The sequence below is a fragment of the Bombus fervidus genome, chromosome 1 (assembly GCF_041682495.2).
Source record: "Bombus fervidus isolate BK054 chromosome 1, iyBomFerv1, whole genome shotgun sequence".
NCBI lineage: Eukaryota > Metazoa > Arthropoda > Insecta > Hymenoptera > Apidae > Bombus > Bombus fervidus.
The window spans coordinates 25425978-25451569 of NC_091517.1; the positions used below are offsets into that span (position 1 = coordinate 25425978).

At 53.0% G+C, this 25592-nt stretch overlaps 1 protein-coding gene across 2 annotated transcripts in view; it reads left to right on the plus strand.

The window, feature by feature from the left end:
* Positions 1–24474, plus strand: part of Svp (COUP transcription factor 2) — a 57480-nt gene extending 33006 nt beyond the window's left edge. For both annotated transcript variants that reach the window (XM_071999754.1, XM_071999745.1), the window contains one exon: positions 17286–24474. In XM_071999754.1, coding sequence (XP_071855855.1) covers positions 17286–17560 — 275 coding nt within the window. In that variant the 3' untranslated portion in view covers positions 17561–24474. The remainder of the gene's footprint in view (positions 1–17285) is intronic.
* Positions 24475–25592: the final 1118 nt, after the last annotated feature.

Consider the following 25592-nt stretch of genomic DNA (forward strand, 5'->3'; position numbering starts at 1 on the left):
CGAAACCAACGTCACCGCCACCAGTGACGCGGTGCGACCGTGTTGTCCGGTTATTTCACCGGGACTCGGTTTTTTCGTCGCGTACGCGCCTTTTTCGGTCGCCACGCGAAGAAACGTCCGGTCCGCGGTTACGAGGACCAACGAAAGGCGAAAAGCAACGACGCAACGGCGAAACACCGCGGGAATGTAACGGGCGTGCAACGTCTCAGGATTTTACCGTGGATGCACGCAATTCCATAATCAGCCGTGCGCTCGAAACACGCATCGCTGGCCATCGGCACCCGTTACCCGCCTTCTTTTCCCATGCGGTTCGATAAACTGGTTCTCTCTTTTCGTCGCTGTTTCTCGCTTCTCGCTTCTCGCGCTATTCGCCTCCTCGTTCCTCGTTTGCCACGAGCCTTTGCCCGTTTTTCCCTTTTCCTTTTCCTTTTTCTCTACCGCGAGACGCTCTCGTTTACTTTGGCCGTTTGGCAAACGCTCGACTCGTTCGTGCTTCTGTTTGACTTTTTAAATATTCGTCAGAGGATCTCGCGGAGAAACGTACGGACTCGTGCGAAGGATAGGCAAGAAACGCGAAAAAGAGCGAAGACGGAGGAAAAAGAGAGACGCGCGTGTCGTGGAGGTACCGTAGCGCGTACGTAGGTGGACTTGAATGAAAGCGCGAGAGTCAAAGGCAGAGCGAGAATGACGGTTAATCGTAACGCGTGGCACGCGGCACTCGGCACTCGCCGTTTATCGAGTTTCGCGGTCGTCCCGGCAGCGACGAAACGGCACTTTCCACTTTCGAGTCGGCCGTTTCCAAGTTAATCTAAAAGCACCCTTCTTTCTCGCAGAGTACCGCGCTCTTTCGACGGCCCGTTGTCGCGAGATTCGGTCAAACTCGAAACCAACGTTCCAGCTATCGACCGTCTCTCCCTCCGATATTCCGAAAATCGGAAAACGAGCGCGACGATGCCGATCGTTTACGCGAAAGGTAATCCCGCCTCGGGAAAAACGACAGCGGACAGGTGAAACGATAACGATGCCTGGCTGGAAACTGGCCCGACGACTAAATCTTCCTCTCCTTTCGGCCTTGCGCGACTTTCCCCCAAGTCGAGTTCCTTCGAATCGAACGACTCGAGGAATCGTATCGATACGGCGAAGATTCATCGCGGGACTACGAGTTCGAATAGGTTCGGAACCGGTAAATCGTCGTCCGGGAAAGACTCGAAGGGTGGTGTGAGCGAAGAAAGAGCGACGCGCAGCGAGAGACAAAGAAGAAAGGAGAGTACGGAAGGTAGAAACGAGGTCCCGGGCAGTCGAATATCGTAGCTGGTTCGTTGGTTCGTCCGTCCTTCTCTCGGAGCGTTCGCTCGGATCTCTCGAGAGATCCGAGATGAGAGGGCAGGCCGACTCGGATCCCGCGAGTGGATAATTATTAATCGTTATTTTCGCCAATCACGGCCGTTTATCTCAAAGCACGCAACGCCAATTATCTATCGGCCGTTCGACCGGACGAGGAAAGACGAAGGAGACGACGTCGAGTCGAACGCGAGGAGAGAAAAGGAACGCGCGGCGAAATGCCGAGGAAAAAGGACGAAGCCGGAGAACCGGTGAAACAAAGAGGGTAGAGAGCGAGGGCGAGAGAAAGAGGAAGATCGACTGGATAGGACTAGCTAGCGCGGCTCTTACGTCGTTTAGCCGTATTCTCCTCTTTTCGATGTTCTCGATCGCCGCGCGTTTCACGCTGCTCGGCCAGATACATCCGGCTCCATCGCGTCGCTCTGCCTCCCGTTCGTCCTCCTCTGTCGCTTCGCCTGCGTATCGCACTCTCGAAAATCACGGTCGCCGCGCGAAAATGCTCCAGCGTCTGAGAATTAGAAACGTATCGGTGTCGTCGTCGTCTCTTCGAGACTCGAATCATCGAAAAGTCGCGTTTCCTTCGCTTTCGAGGAAACGCCGATATCGTTATCGCTAGCATCGATGCCCCCGAATTGCGAGCCACCTTTCGCAGAAACAACTTCTCCCGCGCTATTTGTATACGCTTGATTATATACGGTTATCTATTATATTCGGTTATTTGCATACGGCGAAACGTCCCATTGCGGGTCAGAGTTACGATACTTTGGAAATTGTGTCCAAACAGTACGCGCTAGTAAAATAATCGACTCGTATCGATTGGCATAACGAACATGAAGGCTCTGCATAATAATTTCTCCTATGCCGTAGATGGGTTCGCGTCTAAACGTTCTGACGTTTCCTAAAGGGGTATCTCTCGAACTTTGTTATCCGATCGGAATGAAAAATGTCGCGCTGCTGAAAATACCAAAGATCTTCGGTCTCGATATTCGGACTACATCTCTCCTTGTCCACGGCCCAGTCCCCGTTGCAAAAATCTGACTAGAACCAACAATACCGTAATCATTCGGAGAAGTTAGAACGCTTCGTTTCTCTTAACGTCAAGACTTTTTCGAGTCGCCCAATATTTAACGCAGCTCCGTGTCGAACAAAATTTCTCAAGCATCGTTGCTCCGATCCGTAATGGAACATTTGCCGTATATAAGTAAATAAACGAATAGACAGATAGTTGCAAAGTAATTTTATCTTTGATAAGTAAGAAACGAGCGGAGAGGAGCGGAAAGGTCTTTTCTTGCGAGGGAAGAAACGCAAAGGCCTTGGAGACGGCAGTTGCGAGACCCGTGGAAACGACAGCGATACTCGCTCCACTTTGCCTACGAAGCCAATCGTTCGACGTCCGCCGTTTCTCTGACGCAAAATGTCGCGTGATTTCGCAACGTGAATTCGCACGCGTCGCTATTTTTATCGCCTGGTATTCGTCACGAGTTGCGGCCGATTTCGCGGTACCCGCGGTGTCGCGAGACGATAAACCGGTTCGTTTTTTCGCTCGTTTCGATCGAGAGACAACTTTACGTTACGCCCGTCTTTTCGACGGTGTAATTTTTCGAGCGAGAACGCTTTCTCGTTCCGGCAGTGCGATCAACGGCAAAGAGAAGCCGATGAAACTTGTCACTTAGCCGGCAGGACGAAAACCCCTTTTGGGCCAGGAAGGGAATCGCAAAGTTGCGGAGTAGCGGCGCCGGCCGGCGTTTGTTCGACTCGAAACGAAGTTTAAAACTCAACCGCGCCGCCAATCTAATTCCGTCGCGGATCCAAGTTTCCTCGTTCTTGGGTGCTTTCGTCGCCGAGACGAAGAAACATCTCGTGCCTAGGGACGAGTTTGCTTTCGAATGAAAGTCAACTCAGTCGGAGAGGAAAAGAGAGAGAGAGAGAGAGAGAGAGAGAGAGAGAGAGAGAGAGAGAAAGTCGAAGAGCGTGATCGTCGCTGGAAAATTCGGATGATCGCGTTTTCGATTCGAAAGAAGCGGATCGGACGACTCGCGAAACGCAGCGAACTCTTCTGGGAATAAACGCGCGAGGATAAAAGATCCGTCGTGCCGATTTCCAGCTAGGCATTATGAGAGAACGCGGCCTATAGAGAGCAGAGCGTCTTTGAGCGCGTCGAAGAGTTTCGAGTACAATGCGAACCGAACGAGATCTCAGGATCGCGACACAATACCGGACGGACGGACGCGCGACTGTCGCTCGAATAAATATCGATCATACCGATGCCAAAAGGAAATATTATTTTCATATTCGGTGTGCACGTTGCGTCGCCTTTTTGGGACGAACAGCTGTCCGCTTGCACGCGGGGACAATGCGGTCGCGTAATCCAATAACGGCCGACCCTCGACCGCTGCAGCCCGACCAACGTAAGTCGAGTCGAGTAGAGTGGAAGAGATGCTGGAAAGCGTTTGACTCGTAACACCGACGGGACACGGGAAGATGGACGATTGCCCGGATGACTCGTCGTTTCGGAGGAACGCGACGCGACGCTGCACGACGCGAAGGTGCGCGTGGCGCGTCGCACAGCGTCGCCTTCCAAATCGAGCAACGATCGGATCGGCCAAGCGAATCGCGATAACGCGCTCGAGGATAACCGGTTATGGAAAGCTCGGCCGGTTTCTGTACTCGACGTTTTGTAATAACGAGATATTAAGGTAAACGGCGACGGTATCTCGTTAACGAGGATAGTCGAGCGATGTTGGGAGCACGCGCGACATCGAACAAACAGGTAGGATTACGGATTATTAGTGGCGGCCGTGGCGCGTACAGCACGCAACCTGCGGCCTCGTGGCCTCGTCTCTGTCGCAATGGACGCGGCAGAACGACGGGGCGAAACGCTCGCATACGGCAAATCGGATAATCCGGGCGACAATAGGTCGGCAGGTTAAGCGTGTTTGCTGTTCTCTCGAAGACGCGCTCGCGCGACAATGGGGTCTGCGAGAGCGCTTTTCGTGGTTCGAGCGCAAGGAAAGAAGGAAAAAAGGCGGCAGAGGGAGAAAGAGCGAAAGAAAGGCGACTGGTCCGGAAGAAAGAAGCCTAGAGAGGGCCGTTACCTATTCCGTGGAGGTTGCGAGCAGAGCGACGGTACGGAGTGAAGGGAAGGGAAGGGAAGGAAGAGGCGATTTTCGGCGAAAAGGAGGCGCGTACGAAAGCTCTGTGGCCCGGATGGCACGAGTCGCAAGCGGGCCAAGTGCACGCCCGAATCGGCCACAATGAGGCTAATCAACCGACGAGTGTACACACAATCGACAACAAACCGTATATATTCTTGGACGGCGAGGTCGGTCGAACGGTCGCAAGAACGATCTTTATCTCGGTAGGTCTCGTCGCCTCGTTCCAGGCTCTTTGCGCCCATCGACGTTTGTCCGGTGAAACCACTCGGTCGAAAGAGACGGACAGCCGCCACCAGCTGTCTTTTCTCTGCGAGCAGTCGAGAACGAGCCGCGTCGAATCGCGCGGCTCTCCGTCCCGACGATTCCACGGACATTTAAAATCGGTTAAGAACCGTCGCCTTTCGAACGCTATCGTCCGGCTAATTAAAATATTTCCATCTCGGACGAGGGTCGGGTTCGTCGATAGAGGTTATCGCGATCCACGTTTCGCCAACTTTCGCCTGGAATCGCGACAGTCGGTGCGCGTCGACGCGACCGACGGCAGAGTGTGTCCGAGAAGCGGAGTGGAGCGGAGAGTAGTAGCGAGAGGAGGAAGGAAGAAAGAAAGAAAGAAAGAAGAGACGGACCGGACGGCCGGAAGGAACGCGCAGCTGCCAGAAATCGACACGCCTACGAGGATTCGGGTTTGAAGAGGAAAACAGCGTAGAATGGATAGACGAGCGAACGGTCGAGAGGTCGTTATCTCTTTCATAGGGCGCGGAAAGCGAACGATTCGACGAAAACACGGCCCATTCTTCGGGCCGGGCACGCTCGCACGCTTCGACGATCTCTGCTCGAACCAAGAACCACGATGCCTCCGATGTCGTGGCATTACGCGCCTGTCAATGTACAAATCACAGCCCATTTACTCCATTGAAAGCTGCGCTTGTTTAACGACACTTGGACAGGAGGTTGGGTCGTAAATTTTCACGGAGGAATCTCTCTTTCTTTTCTCTCTCTTTCTCTCTCTTGCCTTCGATTCTGCTCGTTCGCCCTGCGAACGAACTCGGTTCACCGAGAGGAACGTTCGGATCGTTGGAAAAACGCGCGAATATCGCTTACGCGAAGCGCGTGGAAATCTCCGACGATGCTACGAGTCTTCGTCCCGATCCCACCTCGTCTCATCTACGTATAATAATTGCGCGCTTCGAACTGCCGACGCTAGCGGAATATCACTGTCCTCCGCGGCACGCATCATACCAACCGTATCCTCGCCGCGATAAAAACAGGTTGCTAATCGAGCGGACGAGAAAATGCCACACGCGAGAGTTACTTGGCCGTCCCTTCGTTTTTCTATGCCGCTCATTTTTCTCGCCGATGCTTCGCGTTCGATCGGTTTTTCGTTTTCGCCGCCACCTAATACGCGAAATGATTCCGCGCAATTTCCGGCGATCGCGACCAACGATTCCACGATTAATCGGATGTCGTTGGAAAACGCGACTCGCGATACTAGACGTTACAACGTGTAACGAGTACGCCAACATCGATGCGTCGATACCCGCGTACAATAGGTGTAGCAAAGAGATAACGAACACGAGCGGAACGAGTCGCGCGTTGCGCGGAATTAATTTCAACTCGATGGAAATTGAATTACATTTTTTCCACGAAACCCGGTGAAATTCCCGTTTAAAGGTGCGTTCGTACGGATCGTAATTGCAGGAAATTCGATCGGGTGCGCGCCGGAGATTGGATTATCGCGACGACCAAGTTTAATTCGCGACGTAACCGCTGCCTGGGCGAAACAACGCGTCACGATCGTTGGAAAAAGATGGAACGCCGACGAAAGCAGCGAGAAAGAACGAAAAGTGCGTGCGAAAGGCAAAATATTCGGCGATTTGGATGCCGACGAGTTACCCGATGACCGAACGAAACTCGAGGCAAAGAGAATCGAGTCGCGCCCGACGAGTCGAGCCGATCCGAGCCGATCCGATCCGATAAGTCGAAGCCAAGGCAGATCGCTGAATCCAACGATTCGCCTTCTTCTCGAACGCGACCAACTTCTCCACTACCATCGGCTTCGCTTCTCGAAACCCGTTCGTTTAATCGCCGCGCAAACCGCAATTTACGATAAACCGTCGGTAATAGTCGACGTGGTTTCGATGGACGACGACCAATAGACGTAATTTATCGCGCGGTTCGGGATAAACCCCGCGTTGATGGAACTGGTACTCGGTCCAATTCGAGTATCTTCGGCCGACTAATCGACGCCTGGTCGCGCCGAGTCGCGCGTAAACTATCTTTTCTCGGACTCGCGGGTCCCGGCCAGCTGGGGCACCGAGGTGTGACCACCAGGCGCGGCACTCCACAGACCGGTTACTTTTTTCCATTGGAACGCGTCGACGTAAATCGCTCGGACTGTCCTTTCTATCGGCCGATATTCACGGTGAAGCGGCCGCGTCGCCGCCCGTATAAATCAACAACGAGAACCGCCAACTGGATATTCGCGACGCGCGACCGAGCTAAGGAAACGGCACAGCGAAACGTCTCTCGATCGTCGATACGCGCTTCCGTCGCCGCGTCGTCGTTGCTCGTCGTCGTCGTGAGGAGGAATTTCGAGTTTGAGCGACGATCGAACTGACGCGACCGCCGTTTCGTCGATCGTCGAGGTTCGGGCGCGTTGTCGAGGACGGTGCGATAAAGCGAGTACGCGTCGCATGGCATGGCACGGCGCGGCACGGAACGACGTGGAGCAAGTGGACGGAGAAGGAGGGAGAAAGAAGAAGAAGACGGGAGGAAAGGACACAGGGTCCGAGACCCCCCACCGTTCAATGAGAGACATTTCTCATCATTTTCCATTCAGAAGGTCTGAGTTATAAGCCCGCTACGTCCTCTATCCTGGCACAATCGTTCGATTTATTATGACCGCGAGAACCGCCTAATGAATTTAATTTCATATTTCACGGCCGGTAAGTAGCCGGGGAACGACGGCGTCGTGAATCGCGCAAGGGACGCGGGGGCTGCCGCGTTTACCCGGCGATTTAGCTGTTGCCTGACTCCGTGGGCCGTCGCCGGCCGGTTGGCCGCCGACGAAAAAGAAAGGATTTCGGGATCGTATCTGGAAACGGACGAGCGAGGGTCGCTCCTCTTCCGGAAGGTATTAGGCAGTTCGGCTCCGATATTTCTCGAGCTTTCTTTCGCGAGCTTTACAGCGCCTGCCTAACCCGTCGCGCGCTCTCCGCGTGTATATCTCGCGCCAACGTTCCTCCTGGAACGCGGACACCCAACGCGGCGCATAAAAATCAAACGACCAGCGACCGCTTGTATTCTTTATCGTGGCGCGATTTATCGTACGGTCGAGGCCGACCGTTACGAATGGCACGGAGGGCAAGAGTCGCGACGATCGAACGAAGCAAAGTCCAGCGCGAAGTGGCGCGTTTCGAGAATCGCCTTGACTCGAGGAAGAAACGCGGTCGAAAAGAAGCGCGTGGTTTTCCGGCTTTCGCTGTCGGGCTGGCAGAACGGCCGTCTCCCACTCCTTGTCGGCGCGACGGCGAAATAACGGTTGACTCGCCGTTTGCCGCCGGTGGCCGCCGCTCCGCGCCGCAGGAACGATCCGCGGTAGTTAAGTTATTAAATTTATCTCCTCCAGCCAGACTAAAAATCGCGGTGATTTATTATTTTTTGCTGCTTAACGACGCGGCTACGGAATATGGCCCGGAGTAAGTACGTCTCCCCAGTTTCCAGACCCGTTCCTCTTCTTCTGCTCGGACCGCGCCACGCCGTTGCGCGCCTCCTAGCTCGTCGGCTTTTTTCCGAGCAAGCAGCCGACCCTCGGGATAACTCGCCGCGATAAATTTCCCTCCTCGCGGTTCATCGTCGTTCTCCGGTCGCTCGCTTCGACGAACGAGAATCGCGACTATCGCCGTCCCCCTCTCTCTCACTCTCTCTCTCTCTCTCTCTCTCTCTCCTCTCTGTCGGAACGCATCTATCGAGGGTGTCTGCGATCGGGCGACTTTGGCCACGATTATTCGCAGTTGCGGGCGAAACGAGAGCGAAACGAGAGCGAATCGAGAGGGAAACGAGAGCGAAACTCGGTCCGAACGTCGACGACTCGACGATCGGTGGATCGGTGCGCGAGTAAGTGGCCGAGACCGGACGGTGGAAGGTGGCGCGTGTGACGCGGCGAATACAGGCGAATAGAGGCGAGTAGAGGCGAGTAGAGGCGAGTAGAGGCCGGTAGAGGCGAGTAGAGGCGAAGGGAGGCGCGGCGCGCACGTAGGTTCCGCATTCTTCGAGTAGCCGAGAGCGAGAATGCAGGCTCGTCCTGTGGATGAGCGCGGTAGTTGCACCTTGACGCGATGCAACCGCGACACGGTTCGCTTCGCTTCGCGCGTACTCGATGCGCGAGGCACGAGAGGAGAAGTCGGCAGGGCTTTTCTCTCTTTTTCTCTCTTCGCAGTTTGGTCTACGGGTCGACTAAACGGAGTCGCGGCAGGGCAAACGGGCAGACGAGCGAACGAACCAGCGTGCGAGCGATCGACCGACCGACCGACCGACCAACCGATGCAACGACCGTGCGACCGAACGACCGACCAACGGTCGGCCGACTAACTGGCCGGTGCAGAGACGCGGCGAGGGCTAGCTGGCTGGTCAGGCAGCCTTCGAGCAACCGAGTAGGCAGGCTGATGCACGCGTAGCTTATAAAACGACGGATTCCCTCGAGTATATCGAGAGACTCGTTCTCGCGCACGAACCTTGACGCTAATGGCATGCATTACCGCTAATAATAGTCGAGGAAGGAGGAGAACGCACGGCGAGAGGGATAGAAACGGAGATAAACGCAGACGGGTAGAAGAAACGAGATACACGAAGCACGGGCGTTTGGAAAAATTCGCGCGTAATTACGACCGAACAAGAGGCAGAGAAAAAAGAGCACGAGCGCGTGCAAGTCCCGCGCTTCCTGTTCTCTCCACGCTTTGCAGTTTCTCGCCTTGTTCTGTTCGAGCTGTTCGCGCGACGCGGAAGCCGGTGCCGCGCTCGCTCCTATCGCTCGGTGGTTTCTTCGCGATCGCCTCGTCTTTCGTTTCCTCTTTCCGCGAAAAGACAGCACCGCGAGCGAAACGACTCGCGTCGACGAGCTATCGCTTTCGCGAGTGCATCGCGCTTAAAGACGCGCTTAAAGACGCGCTTAAAGACGCGCGCTGACCACGGTCGATACCGTTACCGCGCGTCGATGACCTTTCGCAACGTTCGGAAACGGACGCGGCTACCGTTTTCGAACGAAACGAATCTACGAATCTCGGCGACGCGTTCGCGCTCGAAATTACGAAGCTGTTGGAAGCCAACGTAACTGGGTAGGTACCGATCGGTCCGTGACCGGAATAGCCAGCGTGGTTATCAAAGAGAATCGACAGACGGAAGACGGTCGATCGCAGGTGACGCGAAACAGCTGGCGGTCGGAGATGCGGAGATCCGGAGACGGAACGCGGGGCAACGCGAATCGACGTCGTCGAGAAGCTGCACGGTCATTCGAGCTAACTAGCCGACCCGTTCGGAGCAAACCGACTCGACTAATTGGAAAATTGCGTGGCGCGTGAACGACAACTAACGCGATTCCTCGATTCGAGCAAGCAAGTCGACGAACGCGACTTCCGACGAGGGGAAGATACGGAATGGTGGACGCGAGGCGACGCGAACGCGATCAGAAACGGCGAGGTAAAAATCCGTGGATAGGTGGTCGGATTATTTATTTGGTCGGCGGCCGTTATTACGCCGAACCGTGAAACCACGGAACGAGCAAAGTGGCGAGGGAGCAGAGGGTATATCGTGGCACGGGGCAGCGATATCCCTCGTGCCGGTAGGTTGCGACCCCTGCTGCTGCGGCTGCTGTCGCTTCCTGGGGGAGCCACGACCCCTCGTACTTGGAAAATAATTCTATTAGGTTATATCGCGGTCTGCGTGAATGACGCGAGCACGCTTCGCTCAAGGGTGGTCAGGGAGTCTGCGGTTTGTTACGAGTAACCAGGGTCGCTCCGTTCTCTTCGCGCAACGAATCCGCCTCGGGCCTCGCGCTTCCTCCTAGATTGCCAGCGAATCTTATTAAGCCCCTAATTACGTCCAATCTATCGCGTTACCAGGCGTCCGTGGAAACTCGCTTCCCTCTCCCCTTCTCCTATTCGTCTACGTATCTATCTATCCGCCCGTCTATTCGTCAGCCCAGACTTTCCCAACCTTCGATAGGAATTTCCTGGTCGTCGAGCGTTTAACGTTCGTTCGAATCGCGCGAATATTTCCGGCAGACGCTAGACGATGCGCGATCAGCCCTCCTTGCCCGCTCTGCTGCCGTCGCGTTTCCAACGTCCTGGGTAGGAGGCGCGTATGCTGGGTGCTCGGTCGTATATCTCGCGCGTGTATAAATCAGCAATGGGCGGAACCGACACGGAGAGACACCGTAGAGGTTGGAAGGAAACCCGTCTCGCGAACCACCGGCTCCTTCGATTTATCGCCGGCTAAGGGCAAACAGATTCGCCTTCTTTTCCCCTTCTCCGTCCAGATGCTCGCGTTTCACCCGCGATAATCGTCTTCTTTCCCTTCCGCCCCCTATTTACGCGCTGTGAAATCCTCCTTCGTTGGAAAAGGACACGGTCGCCGTTTCCTCGAGACGGTTGCAAGCCGGTGCAGCGGACAGGGCGAACGGACCGCCGGAGAAACGGACACGCTGTACCGGCTCTTTTTCCCACGAGCAATTAGAACGAGGGCAGCAATTTCAGCCGGCCAATCGATCTCTAGTCGACTGGTTCCGGTTCTAGGAAGTAGGACGAGCCGAGTATCCTCGACCACGGCCAACGTCTGCTCCGATCTGCCTCGACTCCACTTTATCGCCGCTCGAGTCTGTCGACGTAACAGATTCGACAAGAGCGTCGATACCGTCGTCGCTCTGCCATCCTCGCCGGAAGCGTATCATCGCCAACCACTTCGAACCGTTTCGAAGCAGCGAAAATCGAAACGTTGATTTGCTCGACGGTGGCTCTCGATCGGCTACGAATCGCCGCGCTACATCTCGCCACGACGGAACTGGTTTTCTAGTCGGTTACTCGCGACTGGCCACGACCGTGTTTCGTAGTTACGCGCAAACTTTCGTTGGCGCGGTGAAATTTCATTAACGCCGGCGAGTACGCGAGGTCGGACGAGAATAGAAATCGGTGATTCGATATTTTTTTTAGTCTGTCGCGAGAGGAACGGAGAGGCCGGTGGAACGGGTGTCCGGCAACTCGCAGCGGCCGCCGCAAAGACGAAGAAACCGAGAGAAAAGGGAAAAGGGGAAAGGGGATGCCCCGAGAGCGCGAGCGAAACCCACTTAACCCGTTGTACGTAGCGCGTCAAAGAGGCGGTGTTGCTCGCGTCGATTCGTCGACGCGTCGCCCCCTTCCCCGAAAATGGCATTACTCCGGAGGAGAAAGCAATCTCGGAAGAGCGCCGCGAGAAAAACACGCTTCCTGACTATAAAATATTCCGGCAGGTTATTTTCTCGCGAGTCGTCTGCTCGCGAGGGTGAGCTCGAGCACGAGGGTGACCAACCCTTTGTCGCGGCGGCAAAGTATCTTCGCGACGATTACGTTCTCCTCGCGATCCGCTTTAACAACGACCGGAAGAGACGAGGGAGCCTATAAAGCCGGCCGTCTCCGCGCCGCGGGGCGATAAACTCGATCTCGGCCGACGAGCGGCAGATGCGAGTTCCGCTAAGGTTGGAGCGACAAAACGCGATTCTTCCGGCGACCACGATGCCTCGCGTTTCACCGCGAAATCGGACCATCGATTCGAGAGGGCACGAGATCGAGCGACGCGAGCTTTCGCAGATTTTTCACAGAAGGAAGAGACGACAGGCGTAAAAAGCATAGAGGAAGAGGCGAGAGAGAGAGAGAGAGAGAGAGAGAGAGAGAGAGCGTACGCTAGAAGGGGGATGACGTTAGGGGGAAGAGGAGGACTCGGAGGGAGAGGTCGCGCGGGAACGAGAACGGTCGTAGAGCGCGCTGGAGGCGAGGCCTGACATTTGGTTACTGACATTTTCACCCCGGGGTTGACGGCGGGCAACCCTTTGGCGTTACCCGCGCTCAATCACTCCATTGTCTCGAGCGGCGCTCGTTTTATGCTCGCGTCAACGCTTCATTATGGGGCCCCGGGTCCGGTCGACTTGGCTTCTATAGCCCACGTGCTCGGCACATTGTCTATCCCCAAGAATATATTACGCGCCCACGCGATCGCGAACCTACCGCCTCGCACCGCCACGCCGCCACGCCGTAAGCCGTGTACCGGGACACGTCTACCGCTTCGCTTCGCGTTTCCCTACCTCCGCTAGCGAGAATTCTTCGGGAGCGTTTCGACGACAACCACCGGAACACGAGCGAAAGAGTATCGATTCGGAATATCGTGTCCGTTTCCTCGAGAATCCAGTCTCTCTCTCTCTCTCTCTCCCTCTCACACTCTCCCTGGTCTCGAAATTTCTCTCGTCGAATCGGAGGATCGACCGAAACGGCACGTGGAAAGGGAGAAACGCGTTCGGTCGCGGTCGACGGGGTGTAGCGTGGCACGGTGTGTGCCATGCCATGGTGTGGTGTGGCGTGGCGTGGAGCGGCGAGACATACGAGCAGACCGGCCAACGCGGCAATTAATTACGGTGTAAAGTCGCGGGCTGTTCGTATTCGATTAATTACCGCGGGTACCGCGCGATCGGCGTCCGCATAATTGACATTGTTGCCGCATTGTTTACAGTAGCCAGTGAATTTATCGATGGTGGAAGGAGGCGTAGCGTTGCATCGCATGGCATTGCTCTCCCGACCGCTCACTCTCCACCGATAACCGGTCGACCGTTTCGTCGGTTACCTCCGCAGGGCCAATTCCTCTTTTTTCTCCGCGTTTCGCCTGGATCGCGGTGGCCGCGGAAACGAAAGAGCAAGCGATTTTCGTTTCGTTGGGTATTTTTCCGTGGCGACGTTCCGGTTGCTGGCGCGAAAACGAGATCGGGGAAAGGTCGGCGAGGCGAAGCGGGTATCGGTCACGAAAACTCGACAGTACGGGCGTGCGAACCACGCGACCATCGAAAAGGTCAACGAACGCCCTTCGTAGAGCGAAACGAAGAAGACGTGAAACGATGGTTCGCTCGATGGACGATCTTTCGTCTTCGACGACCATTCGCGTGGAGCCTTTGGCCGATACGTCGCGCGTCTTACGTTTCGCGCTATTCTGCTCTTTTCTGTCGTCTCCCCTCCCTTTGCCCCGTACATCGAGACAGGTACAAACAAGGTCAAGTTTTTTTCCCCCCGTCGTAGCGCACCTCCTCTTCCTGTTCCTGGTTTTCGTTCCCGTTCCTCCTGTTTCCCGCCCTTCTTTGTCGGGCCGTGTGGTTGTCCGTTTTTTCTAGCGGACGGGAGCGTTCCCGAGCGACGAAAGAATAGACGCGACGGCTCGAGCGGTCTCTGTTGCTCTCGAGGCTGCGATCGTCGGTCCTTGTCCGGATCCGTCGTGGGTTTCTCGGTCTGTCGGTGCGGCGCGGCGTGCACGTAACACCACGGACCGGTTTCGAGAGCGGCCGCGGGGGCTAAATGTCAACAACGGCATAACGGCCCGGTTAGAGGATTACCCCCGGTGTTCGCCCATCGCCAGAGGGTAACGCCAGACAAAAGGTCGTGAACTTTCCGCGTGTTATAATCCGTCTGAGAGGGTTCGCGGCTTCTCTTCTTACGATCCTTCTCTTCCGATGCGTGCGTATCCACGTGCTCGCGACGCGACCCTCTGCCTCTACGGGTACTCTATACGCGTATTCGTAACGTCTGTTCTGAAAGATGGAAATTCTCGGTCGTATGGCGTGGATCGCGATCGCAGAGAAAGAAAGGAAAGAACAAAGGGAAGGTGTCGCTAAGGAGGGTAAGAGGGGTTTGGCCGGTCCCAAAGATTCTCCGCGTAACAGGTAACGCGAACGCCCTAATGGGATCGGCATCCGAGTCGTTTACATGACAATATAGATGCTAAACGGTACGCTTATAGGTATACCGTTTTGTAAGTAGCAGCCAGAAGGCACGTACGACGATTAAATGCGTGTCGCGTCGGGCCGATGCGTACGGCCGATAGGGTCGCGAGGCATCTTGTCTCCAAATACGAGCCTTGTTATGATAATCGGTGCTCGCGCCCCGTTATACCTTCCACGCCTTCCCTCGCCACGCCAGAGAGTGCCCCTTTCGTTACCTTCGCGTTTTCGAAACGAGAGCTCGTCTCGTACGAATTCGCTGCGAACGACGCGTACGAAGAATCGATTTTTCCTGGCCGCGGCCGTTCGACTCCGCTCCGACGGTCCGTCCAGACGGAATTCCTCGTATCGTCCCAACTACCGCGATCTGCCGTCTGCGACGAATAAATCGCATCCACGGTCGTTATCTTTAGCGTCGTGCGCGAGAGGAAGTACGAGGCGCCATCGCGTCCATCAAACTCGTAATTACCAGCGGGAGACCGCTTTCTCCGAGCAACGAGTCATCTGCACGAATTTTCGATGGATCGGCGTCCGATGACGAAACGGACGATCGAAAGGCAGAACGGCGTGTAACTGGCGCGAAACGGTACTCGATACGCGATAATCGAGCCACTTGCTTGCCACGCTGTTCCAACGCGTTTCAATTTCGCCTATCGCGACGTCTCCTCCGACTGCGAAAACTCGACGGTATATTTAGAAAAATTCGTTTCGAGACGCGATCGATACGGCTTCTTTCTTCGGTTCTTTCGTCGATATACCCGACCGGTCTGTATTGCGTTCGGCTTACGTTATCCGTGCCACTCGTGATAATCCCACGATTTTGCGAATCAGCGACGCGACTGTTCTCGCGAGCGAGGGAACGACTTTGCCCGTCGCCTCTCCGTCGATGTCGCGTACTTTTCTCTCTCTCTCTCTTCCTCCATGTCCGATCGATTCGCTCGGTGCGAAAATTTCGCACTTTCTCTCCGCGCCGAAGACACGCGTATTCGCGCTTGCACGGATTATCGGAAGAACGCGAGGATCTACACGCGTACGACGAAGGCAGCCGGAGAGACGAACAACGCGGAGAGGGATCGGCGCAGCTCGACACAAAGCATCCCCCGAACACCCTTTCCAAGTCGGAGGTGACGTCACTGACAATGGAAGGTCGAGCTGTGATTAAAGATCGAGAGACTCCGTAAAAACTCCTTGAAAAGTGTAGGAACGGAGGAGAGAGCGGGAGGACAGGCGGGCCTACCGGCGTGAAATATTGCCTGCGCGGCACCCGACAGCTATATGACGTTTCCGAAGGGCATGAAAGAATCTCCGCCTCTGTCTATCGCGCTCGCTCGCGCTATCGCTGTCGCTATCGCACTGACCACCGCCGTCTCTTCTTTCTACTCGCGGTCTATTCTCTTGGCCGGGTTCGCTGCATTCCCTCGAACCGGGTCTCGTTCTCTTTAAACGCGACTCGTCCGTTCGCTCGTTCGCCGGCCGACGGACCGGTCGACGCGCAACGCGGTGCCAAGAAATTTCGGAAAACGCGGCGACGAGTCGTCGAAAACAACGTACGACGGAGGGAACAAAGCGAAGGAACGTCGCGGCGAAGAATTGAAAGGGTGGCGTACGTAGTCTTGGGAGTTTAAAATCGGTTAATTTACGGCGAGGCTGGTCAACGAGGCGCCAGGGCATTTAACCGGTTAACGCGAGCGCAGAGCACGCGGGGGTAGGAGAAATCGTGATCGAGCGGCGAAGAGGAAAGAGGTCGTGGCGCGGCGCGGCGCGGCGTGGCGAAGCGTGGCAGCGAGGAGAGGAAAGGCGCGGAGAGACGCCACTCGACGCTATTATTCGAATTGATGCGGTGAATTGGCGCTGACGACATCGGAGCGCCAATCCGACCGTTTGTTTATTGGCCGCGCGTTGGCGGATCCCTTGCGACGCGACACGACGTATGCTTTAATTGAACCCTCGTCGATGATCGGATCGCGAAATTCGAGAATCGACGCGACGCAAACTGTCACCGACCACTGTGTGCCACGGGATAGAAGCTATCGTCGAATTCCTTGGTGGTCGCCACGTGCGCGTAATAGCCCATTACGCGTACGTATGGAAATAATGCGATTTGCATGCCCAAAGAGAGCTCGCCGTCGGTGCACGAAGGAGGGTGAGCGCGCGGGGATCGTGACATCGTTCGAGAACGAACGAGTCGGCCGAAGACGAAGGTTCTCGAGGGACGGGGGAACAGGGTCTCTGGTTGCGCCAACATCCAGTCGAATAAAATCTCTGCGAGTGGAATCGCGTAAAAGATTTAAATCGAAGAGGAAGACGGAGACGATCACGCGGTCGATGCACGCGTTCGATGGGAAGAAGCGCGACGCATCTGGCCGGATTTTCGACGGCAAGGAAAACGAAACAATGGTGACGCGTAAAGCGCGGTTGGTTTCGCGCGGAAGGGTGAAATCGAGGGACACGGTCGTCGTCGTCGTCGTCGTCGTCGTCGCCACCGCCGCCACCGCCACCGCCGCGTGATTAGTCCGACGTTCGCACGGGCTACGTCTCTCTAGTTGGCACGCATTCCAACCGAACGAATGCCGGCTGGGTCTCATTCGACTGCGTGTCTGCTTGCCCGAGGCTGACTTTCGCAGCGAACTCGTCCACCCGTTTTAAATCGCTCCGAACCACCGCGTCGACGTCGACGTCAACGCCAACGCCAACGCCGACGCCTACGTCAACGTCGTCCAACGATCGACCGCTCCTTTTCTCCTCTTCTTCGAACCATCTGACCAAACGTTGTACCGCTTCTGTTTCAGATGCTTGTGGATTGTCGGACGTGGCGCATATCGAGTCCCTTCAGGAGAAATCGCAGTGCGCCTTGGAAGAATACTGCAGGACTCAATACCCGAATCAACCGACGAGATTCGGCAAGCTGCTTCTTCGATTACCCTCGCTGAGGACGGTGTCGTCGCAGGTGATCGAACAGCTGTTCTTCGTTCGACTGGTCGGGAAAACGCCGATCGAGACGCTGATCAGGGATATGCTACTCAGCGGTAGCAGCTTCAACTGGCCGTACATGTCCACGATGTGACATTCTGTCTGGCGACAGCTAGCTTCCGCGTAATACCCTCGCGCCATTTCCCATCGCCTCGTTCCTCTTCGTCGTCGTCGTCGTCGTCGTCGTCTCTTCGCCTCTCCGTCGTACGAGCACCGTCGCTCGCTTCGCGCGACCTCCCAACGATTCGCCAAGCATTCGCGGCTCCTCTGGGCTCCGAAACGGTGTCGAGGAAACGAACCGCGCGCGACGATCGGACGAGTCGGCGAATCTGGACGAGGACGAGCGAACGAACAGGCCGAAGAGAACAACAATACGAGGCAGCGATAAAGACGCTCGAAGGTCGTGGTTCCAGCTTTTTCGAAGCACGCGATCGAACGCGCTACGGACGAAACGAAAGGCGCGAGCTCGCGTGTTTCGCCAGACCTTTTTCTCTGGAATTGCATCGCGTCCCGGCGCTCGAGGAGTCCGAGGAGCCGGGAAAGCGTTCGGGCTCGAACGCAGGAAAGAGAAGAAACGAGGGAAAAGACGAAAGGCAAAGCGGAATTGAGACGAGCAGCGGTATGGAAGGGGGAAACGCGGCGCGAAGAAATCATAAATTAGCATTTGTAATCGACGGCAGGGGATCTGGTAGATCCTTCGCTGGCCGCTATCTCGCATCGATCTCGCGTCGAGTAATTGCCGTTAGTCGAGTCACGCCGAAACCCTTAGTCACTCGTTTCGACGTTTCGTCGTCCGCGTTCGTTCCACCTTTCTTTCACCGTCTTTCGTATTTCTTCTTTCTTAATCCGTTCTCGCGAACCACGTTTCCCAACCACGTTTCGCGCTACTCTATCGAAATTCACCCAAACCACCCAATTACACGGACCGCTCTCCGCGTCTTTCCCTCGCAGCATCTCGATTCCGTATCACGAGTTTTCGAACGCGTGATTTCTTCTCTTTCTTAAATACCGTCTACGACGTGGCGGACTGTCTTACCGATTCGCCGGTAACGAGTAACGCGGTGCACGGATCGAGCAATCGTTTTCTCCGAGCGAAGGAAACTCGTTTTCCACGAACACCGAAAACAATTTGCGAATTATCGTCCGATCGGTCGTCGTTTCACCTCGTCGGGATACTCTTTCGTGCAAAAGGTTTCCTTTCCTCCGCGTTGCGTCTCGCGACTCTGAAAGGTTCGTAGGAATAAAAATTCGCGAGATCGAGCCGAATCCAGGCGAACTCCTTCTTTCCACCTTACGAGACGACGAGGCGAGTGATCGCGTCGCGTACCTATCTTCCGGTCGACATCTACCTCTCGATCGACCACTCTCGCTCGTATTCGTTTTCGCGGATTCCCTATCGCGTGCTTTTTCGCTGGCCGAAACGACCATCTCGTTCGGCGAGGAACCAGCGGAATCATCCGTTCCGATTCGGTCTCGCAATTTGCAGGAGTCGCGATCCGCTCGAAGAACGCGTTCGGAAACGACGCGACCAGCCGAAAGCGAACAAATATATTTTTCTTCCGCGAATATGTTCGACCGATCGCTGGTCGCTCGTCGTTTGATAAATTCGCGATATGCGCCGACAGCGACAGCGTCAACGACGGACACGGTAAGAAACGATTGCGGGGAAACTCGGCGAACGCAATGTGATATACGCGTACGTCGAAATTGAAATCCGATTTCTCGACACACGGTGCTTTTTTACGTTACGAATACTGTACGCTAGCCAGGCTCGATGCGCTGTACAGAGTTTGCCGAGACGTCGAACGACAAATCGTTCGAAACGAGCGAAATTATCGAATAGCTCGCTACGATAAGTATGTGGCGATGTCGAACTCTAGTTACTTAGACAACCATTTAAGGGTATATGGGATATTTCTAATATTTTTAAGCAGCGATCGTTTCTTAAATGCGCACGCGCACACATACAAATACAAAACAAACAAACAAACGAACACACACACAAACAAACAAACACACAGACAGACACACAAAGAGCGAAACAGCAGCGCGTTTCGGTAGAAATCCACGAAGCGAACGCGGCCGAGGCGAGAACCGAATCGACGATGCGAACGGGGTTCGCTGTCCTCGAGACGCGTTCCCTTCGTCGAACGCAATTTTTCGAGAATGCTGAAGGATGTATTATATCGGATACGAATTACGTTGTGGCTGAGTGTACGTAGACCGAAATGACATTTATGTAGCGTTATGTATAAAGGCGCGAGAAGATTTTTGTATAAAACGTGTACATAATTAATATATATGCATATATATATATCATATATATTATACATATATATAATATATATATATATAAAATATATAAAATACAGATATAAATACGATTATAAATACGAACGTAAGCGCGAATATAAACCACGAATATACGTCTAAATGTAAAGAAATATATATGTCAGAATTACAGAGTTTTGCACGTTCAATCGAAACGCGCCCAACCAATGCAACGCAGGGAAAGGAGCAGAGCGTGCAAAGCGAGGCTGCGTCGTAGGACTTTGCCGTCGACGAGTCCAGGTAAGCCTCGACACGAACGGAGCGAATTCTGGCGAGAGGGACGCGTCACGTTGCTCGTTCGCCTGCGTTTCCCAACATTCCCGCACGATCGTCTTTCCATATAAACAATCGCCGAGCGCGTTTTCCCTGACGCACGGCAGTGATTTCTGGTCGACGCGACGCGACGACGATGCATCTGTCTGCGAACGCGACCCCGAGTGCCCTCGCTCGAGGAACGCGTCTCGTTTCGGTTCTTCTTTAACCTCTTTTCCTTTTCCCGTACCGTTCGCACTCTCCTGTCGGCTCGGTCGTCCGCCACTCCGGACCGTCCTCCGTTTCGTACGCCGCTACGCGACCAACTACCTAGTTGCCCTTCTTCCGCGTGCTTTCTTTTCCCATTCTCTCTCTCTCTCTCTCTCTCTCTCTCTCTCTCCCCCTCTATTTAGTAGTCGGAGTGAAAAAACATTTTTCGTTTTCGACCGGTGCAAACCACGTGTCTACGAAGGACGATCCATCTATATAAAAAGGTTTCGCAGGTGTTGGTCGCTGCGAGATCGGGAGCATCGCGAGGCGAACGCATAAAACAGGGATAAATCACGCGAAGGATGCCGAGCACGGCTAGGGCGAAGGAGCAAAAACGAAGAGATCGCGAGCGACGGTGTGGCGTGGCGCGCGGATAGCCTCGAACCAGCCGGATGCTTAGAATTTCGATAAATCTAACTTGGCAGGAGAAACAAACGGCTCAGGGGGAGACTTTTTTTCCGTGCGAGTAGGTACCGTCGCGGTTTTTGGCTCTCGTTCAAAAATCTCGCTTCTTTTTTCGTTCTCCGACCGCTGCTGTGCGCACGGTAAACGATGGAATAACGCGAACGAAATCGCGCTCGATCGAAACGAGAGCCTGAGGAAGAGAAAGCTGATCGCGCGGATCGTTGCCCGTTCCCTCGTCCTTCGCTGTTAAGAGGAATTTTGGACCGAGTCCAGACCGACCAAACGTTCCAATCGATGAATCTCTTTCGATCGTTCCTGCTACCACGATGGATACACGTACTTAGATATCGTGCCTCGTCGCGTTCGATCGCTCGAGTCGGGCCGGGCCGACGCGCGGTTTCGATTAAGCTGAACGTCGAAGCCGCGCTACGAGATCGGCCGCAGCAGCGATATCGTTCGACTCGCGATTGCGTCATCTTCTATTACCATCCGCCAGCCACTGCTACGCGATATCGATGGCTCGCGGTCGCGCGATCCGGCTGCACCGGATTCGAGCAAACCCCTCGAGCCGTTTCTCCTTCTCCTCCTCGTCACCGATGCTGACGATGACGAACGCGTTCGTCGACGCGGCGATCAAACGATTTTCCAAACGAAAGGAACCTCGAGGAATTCGTCGTATACGACGCCACCCATCGAAATCGCTTCCGCGTTTCTCTTCCGTATGTCGTTCGAGTAAACGCGAGTTCGTTGCGTTTAGAGCGGTAGCTGAGGGTCACCGTAGCACCGTAGCTCGGACAGGGTGCGTGGACGCGACCACGAGAGGCCGTTCTTAACGAGCTCGCGAGTCTACCCCGTGCACGCCGAGCCGCGTAAACGAGAGGCGGAGCAACCGCTTGCAAGAGGTCAGAGGCCACTACCAATCGCAATCTCCCGATAACCACTCTTCTCGCTGTAACTCCTCTCTCGTCGGATATACGCTGGCCGTCAGTTTTTTCCTTTCTACGCGCTGCAAACGATGCGTGGATACGCGAGCGCCGCCCTCTTCGCGTCGCCTTTCCACCGTTCTATCGGCGTTCGATCCCGCGAAAAATCCAAACGGTCCGACAACTATTCGTCACCGGAATCGATTCAATCACATTTTCCGACCTCGTGCCTTCCGATAAACGACACGTGTCGCCGCATCCGCATAATCGTTCGATTTGTACGCGTCGCTCTTCCGTTCGTGACCATTGCCGTCGACCGACGTTAAAAGGTTCGCCTACTCTCCCTTATCGACTCCGTTTTACACAAAGACAAATAGCTTCTCCTTTTTTCATCCGTTCCGTCGTTTCCGCGCATGCGCACGCGCTCCTATTTACCTTTAACTAGTCATTCTCCCGATTTCAATTTCTCATTTCCACCGTTCGGCTACGTAATCGAAATCGAATCGAACGCCCTATTCTCAACGAACGATCGATCGGGCTTTTTCGCTCCTTCCATCGTCTTCTTCGTCGCTTTTGTCGCTCGCGCGTGGTAATCGCAATTTTTCTGGTTTTCGTCGTTGCGTCGCGATACCTTCGGTCGAGAACGAAACGAGAAATTACCACGGCACATGCTCCAAACGTATCCGCGATTATCCCATTAGCGCCATCGATCGATAGCTCTTCGAATCTCTTGCTTACCTCGTGAGTCATCGATCGACTATCGTCTTCTCGTCGATAGATTTCAGGTTGTAGCAGACGCAGAATCGAACGACTCAAACTTACCGTTAGCAAGACCTTCGTTTGCACGCAGGTGGTAAAGACAGAAAACTCCACCGTCGAATCTCCTCTATTTCGTTTACCTCGATTCGCCTCCTCTTTAAACTCGTAAGCGGGAAAATACTTGTACTTGGACTCGTTCAACTATCGTTCGTTCGGTGTACTTATGTAAGTACGATAAGCGGCGTAACGGTCTCTCATCTAACTCGTACGTTCGTGGGATCGTTGTAACCGATCGAATCTCCCTATTGGTTTCTCGGGTTATTTTTGCGCGCATTTCTTTTGCTAAAAATTATCCACGGTTGATAGCGGATCGAAGCTTCCGCGGATAACATATCGGTATAAATACCGTAGTGTAAGCACGTTTAAGTTTTCATGTATAATGTATCTACGCCTTTGCGTGATCGAGATTTCGCAATTCTCTTATTTATTGTTGGAAAATCCTCTTACGAGAGAAAATGTGGACATCGATGTCCAAAGAATCGACGCAACGAGAAATCTTTTTTAAAGAATCCTTTTCCGTTCAAATCGTTAACGCATAAACGAACCAAGGACGAACGCTTGTTATTTATCCATAACGCGATTCTATTTATATATCCTAACCGTTTTTCTCTTCTTCTTTTTTGCTCTACGTCGCGAACGTGATACGCGACACGTAATAATCCGCCTCTTCCGAAACATCGGTTAAAAATCCTTCTCGCGAGCCTCCGCACGAACAAATTTGATCGCTGCTGTACGTTACCGTTCCAATTATTACCGCTTTGTCTTGCGCAAAATCGTACAAATAATCCCAGTTAAGCAAGTAAATGCGTTGCTGGTTGAATAAAAAATTTAATTATCCCTGCGAGCAGAAAGCCAGTCATTTACGAGACGTTAACGGACTAAATTGAAATATTTTTTACGTTCTCCCGTATACAGTACGTAAATACTGTACGTAAGGTTTTGCCGTTCCGTTTAAGCGCTCGCTTATGGATTCAAGGATCAACTTTTTCGAACATCGATTTCATTCGCGGTACTTCCATTCTCCTTTCCTTCGCACACGAACTTTCTCGCCAAGAAACGATCCTCGAAGGGACGAACGCCACGATAACGTTTTCCTCATGACGAAGGAATAAAAACGTTCGTTCCAGTATGCAAACCGGATGATAAACCGGGTGGTGTCTGCGAAAAATCAGCAATCGGAATACGTTCGGCGATGTCGCCGTTGGATCGATCTAAGATAATTTGAGAGACAATTCGAAGGAAGAAAGAACGTCGAAACAAAGATACGGATCTAGAAAAAGCGAAACGATAAACGATCTAAAGAACGCTCGGTCGAATCGGTACACGCGATTCAATAAAATAACCAATGGCTAAAATAAAAAAACAATTTATTAACGACAATATCTATAATTACACTGTAATATATCGCGCATGAGAAGCAGTATTCCACTTCGTGTGTCGCCTATATTTCCCCGTTTCTGTTTGCAGAACTGCTCCATGTCAAAGCCTCGATTAAATCGCGCAAACTTACCGTCGTAACAAACGAAAACGTTCGACCGGCTCTTTCGAGTTCGTGTTCGTCTTATTCGTTTGAACGCAGACGTGGAAAATCAATCGGGATGATCGTGAATGCAAACGTGGACGCGAATAGAAATCACACAGTAGAAACGAACGATAGGACGAAACACTCCTCGACCATCGCCTTGCATCCTGTCTTATTTAATTATTTATTTTTTATGCGCAATAATAGCATAGAGCGATTTACTTCGTATCGCCTGTATCGATGTATCACGGTGGTTTGGAATATCGAATCGGATAGCTGCGACGATGTCTCTAACGCGAGAACGTCGCTAGGAAAGAGACAGCGAATCGAATAAAAGTTCAGATGCGAAAAGTACAATGTTGCAACGATCGTTGTGATTCCGACGATGCAGTGCGTGATTTGACGCGTTCACAGCCGTTGACGTAAAATTACGTCATGTGTAATATAGGTATGTAATATAAATAATAAACATTCTATTTAGACGAATTTTACCTCTTTTAATATTTTTCTTCTCAAACTATGCTATCGATATCAAGCCCTTATTTATTTTAATGTGTAAAACTACCGAAGCGGAAAAAATGTAAATATTCTTCTCTACTGCAACGTCCTTTCTTTCTTTCCTCTATGTTAGCCGGATGTGACACATTCCCGTTTATATATATATATATATATATATATATATATGTATGTATACTTTGAGAAATTCGACTTCGTGACAACGACGTTCGAAAATAAATTTTATGATACAAGGTTGCTGCAACTAGATTTACACACACCTACCTCTTTAAACGCGGTTTTCAATTTTTCACGCGTGAATTTCAACAAAATCGTTAGACGAAAGAGACGATGATCGATCGCAAGCCGTAAGCTATCACGTACGATCGAAATTAATATACGATCGGAAAGGATAAAGTAAAACGCATCCAAGAGAAAATCATAGCGTCAAGGATTTCGCGTGATCGTTCGTTTCGTCTAATCGAACGTTCTAAATAATTCTTTCGCTGAAAAGATTTCACGAGATTTAAAGTATTGTGAAAATGATTACTTTATTTATTGACACGTAACCTATTAGGAATATAAGACGGCAATTATCGACACGCGCGAAGCTGATTCGATCGATTAAACAAACGAGGATATATCGGCGATAAGAGAGATAGAGATTTGCGACGAGAAGAGTGGATTCGTCTGGAAATATGGATCGTTCGATTACAAAATTTCAAAGCTACACAAACGTGGCATTCGATCGAGACGAGACAGTTTTCAAATATCGCTGAATTCGCTAATTTACTTGCATTTCGCATCATACGTGTAATTTGTCACGTGACGAATCTTTCGTCAACGAATTCTCTGTCGATCGTTTTTCGATAGGACGCCGAGTATCGATGCATCGAAACGTTATGCGATCCCTGACAAACTTACTTTTTATCGATTCGATGGAGTGCGATCGAACGAAAGTAAAAATGGCAACAGAGCGACAGATAACTCTAGTTTAGACAAAGTACGATCTACGCTCGAACGTTCCAAAACAGTCATTTCCTTATCTCATTTTCCATTTAAAACGACAAAAGTTTAACGCGATACGTTATACGTGTAACTTGTTGTAT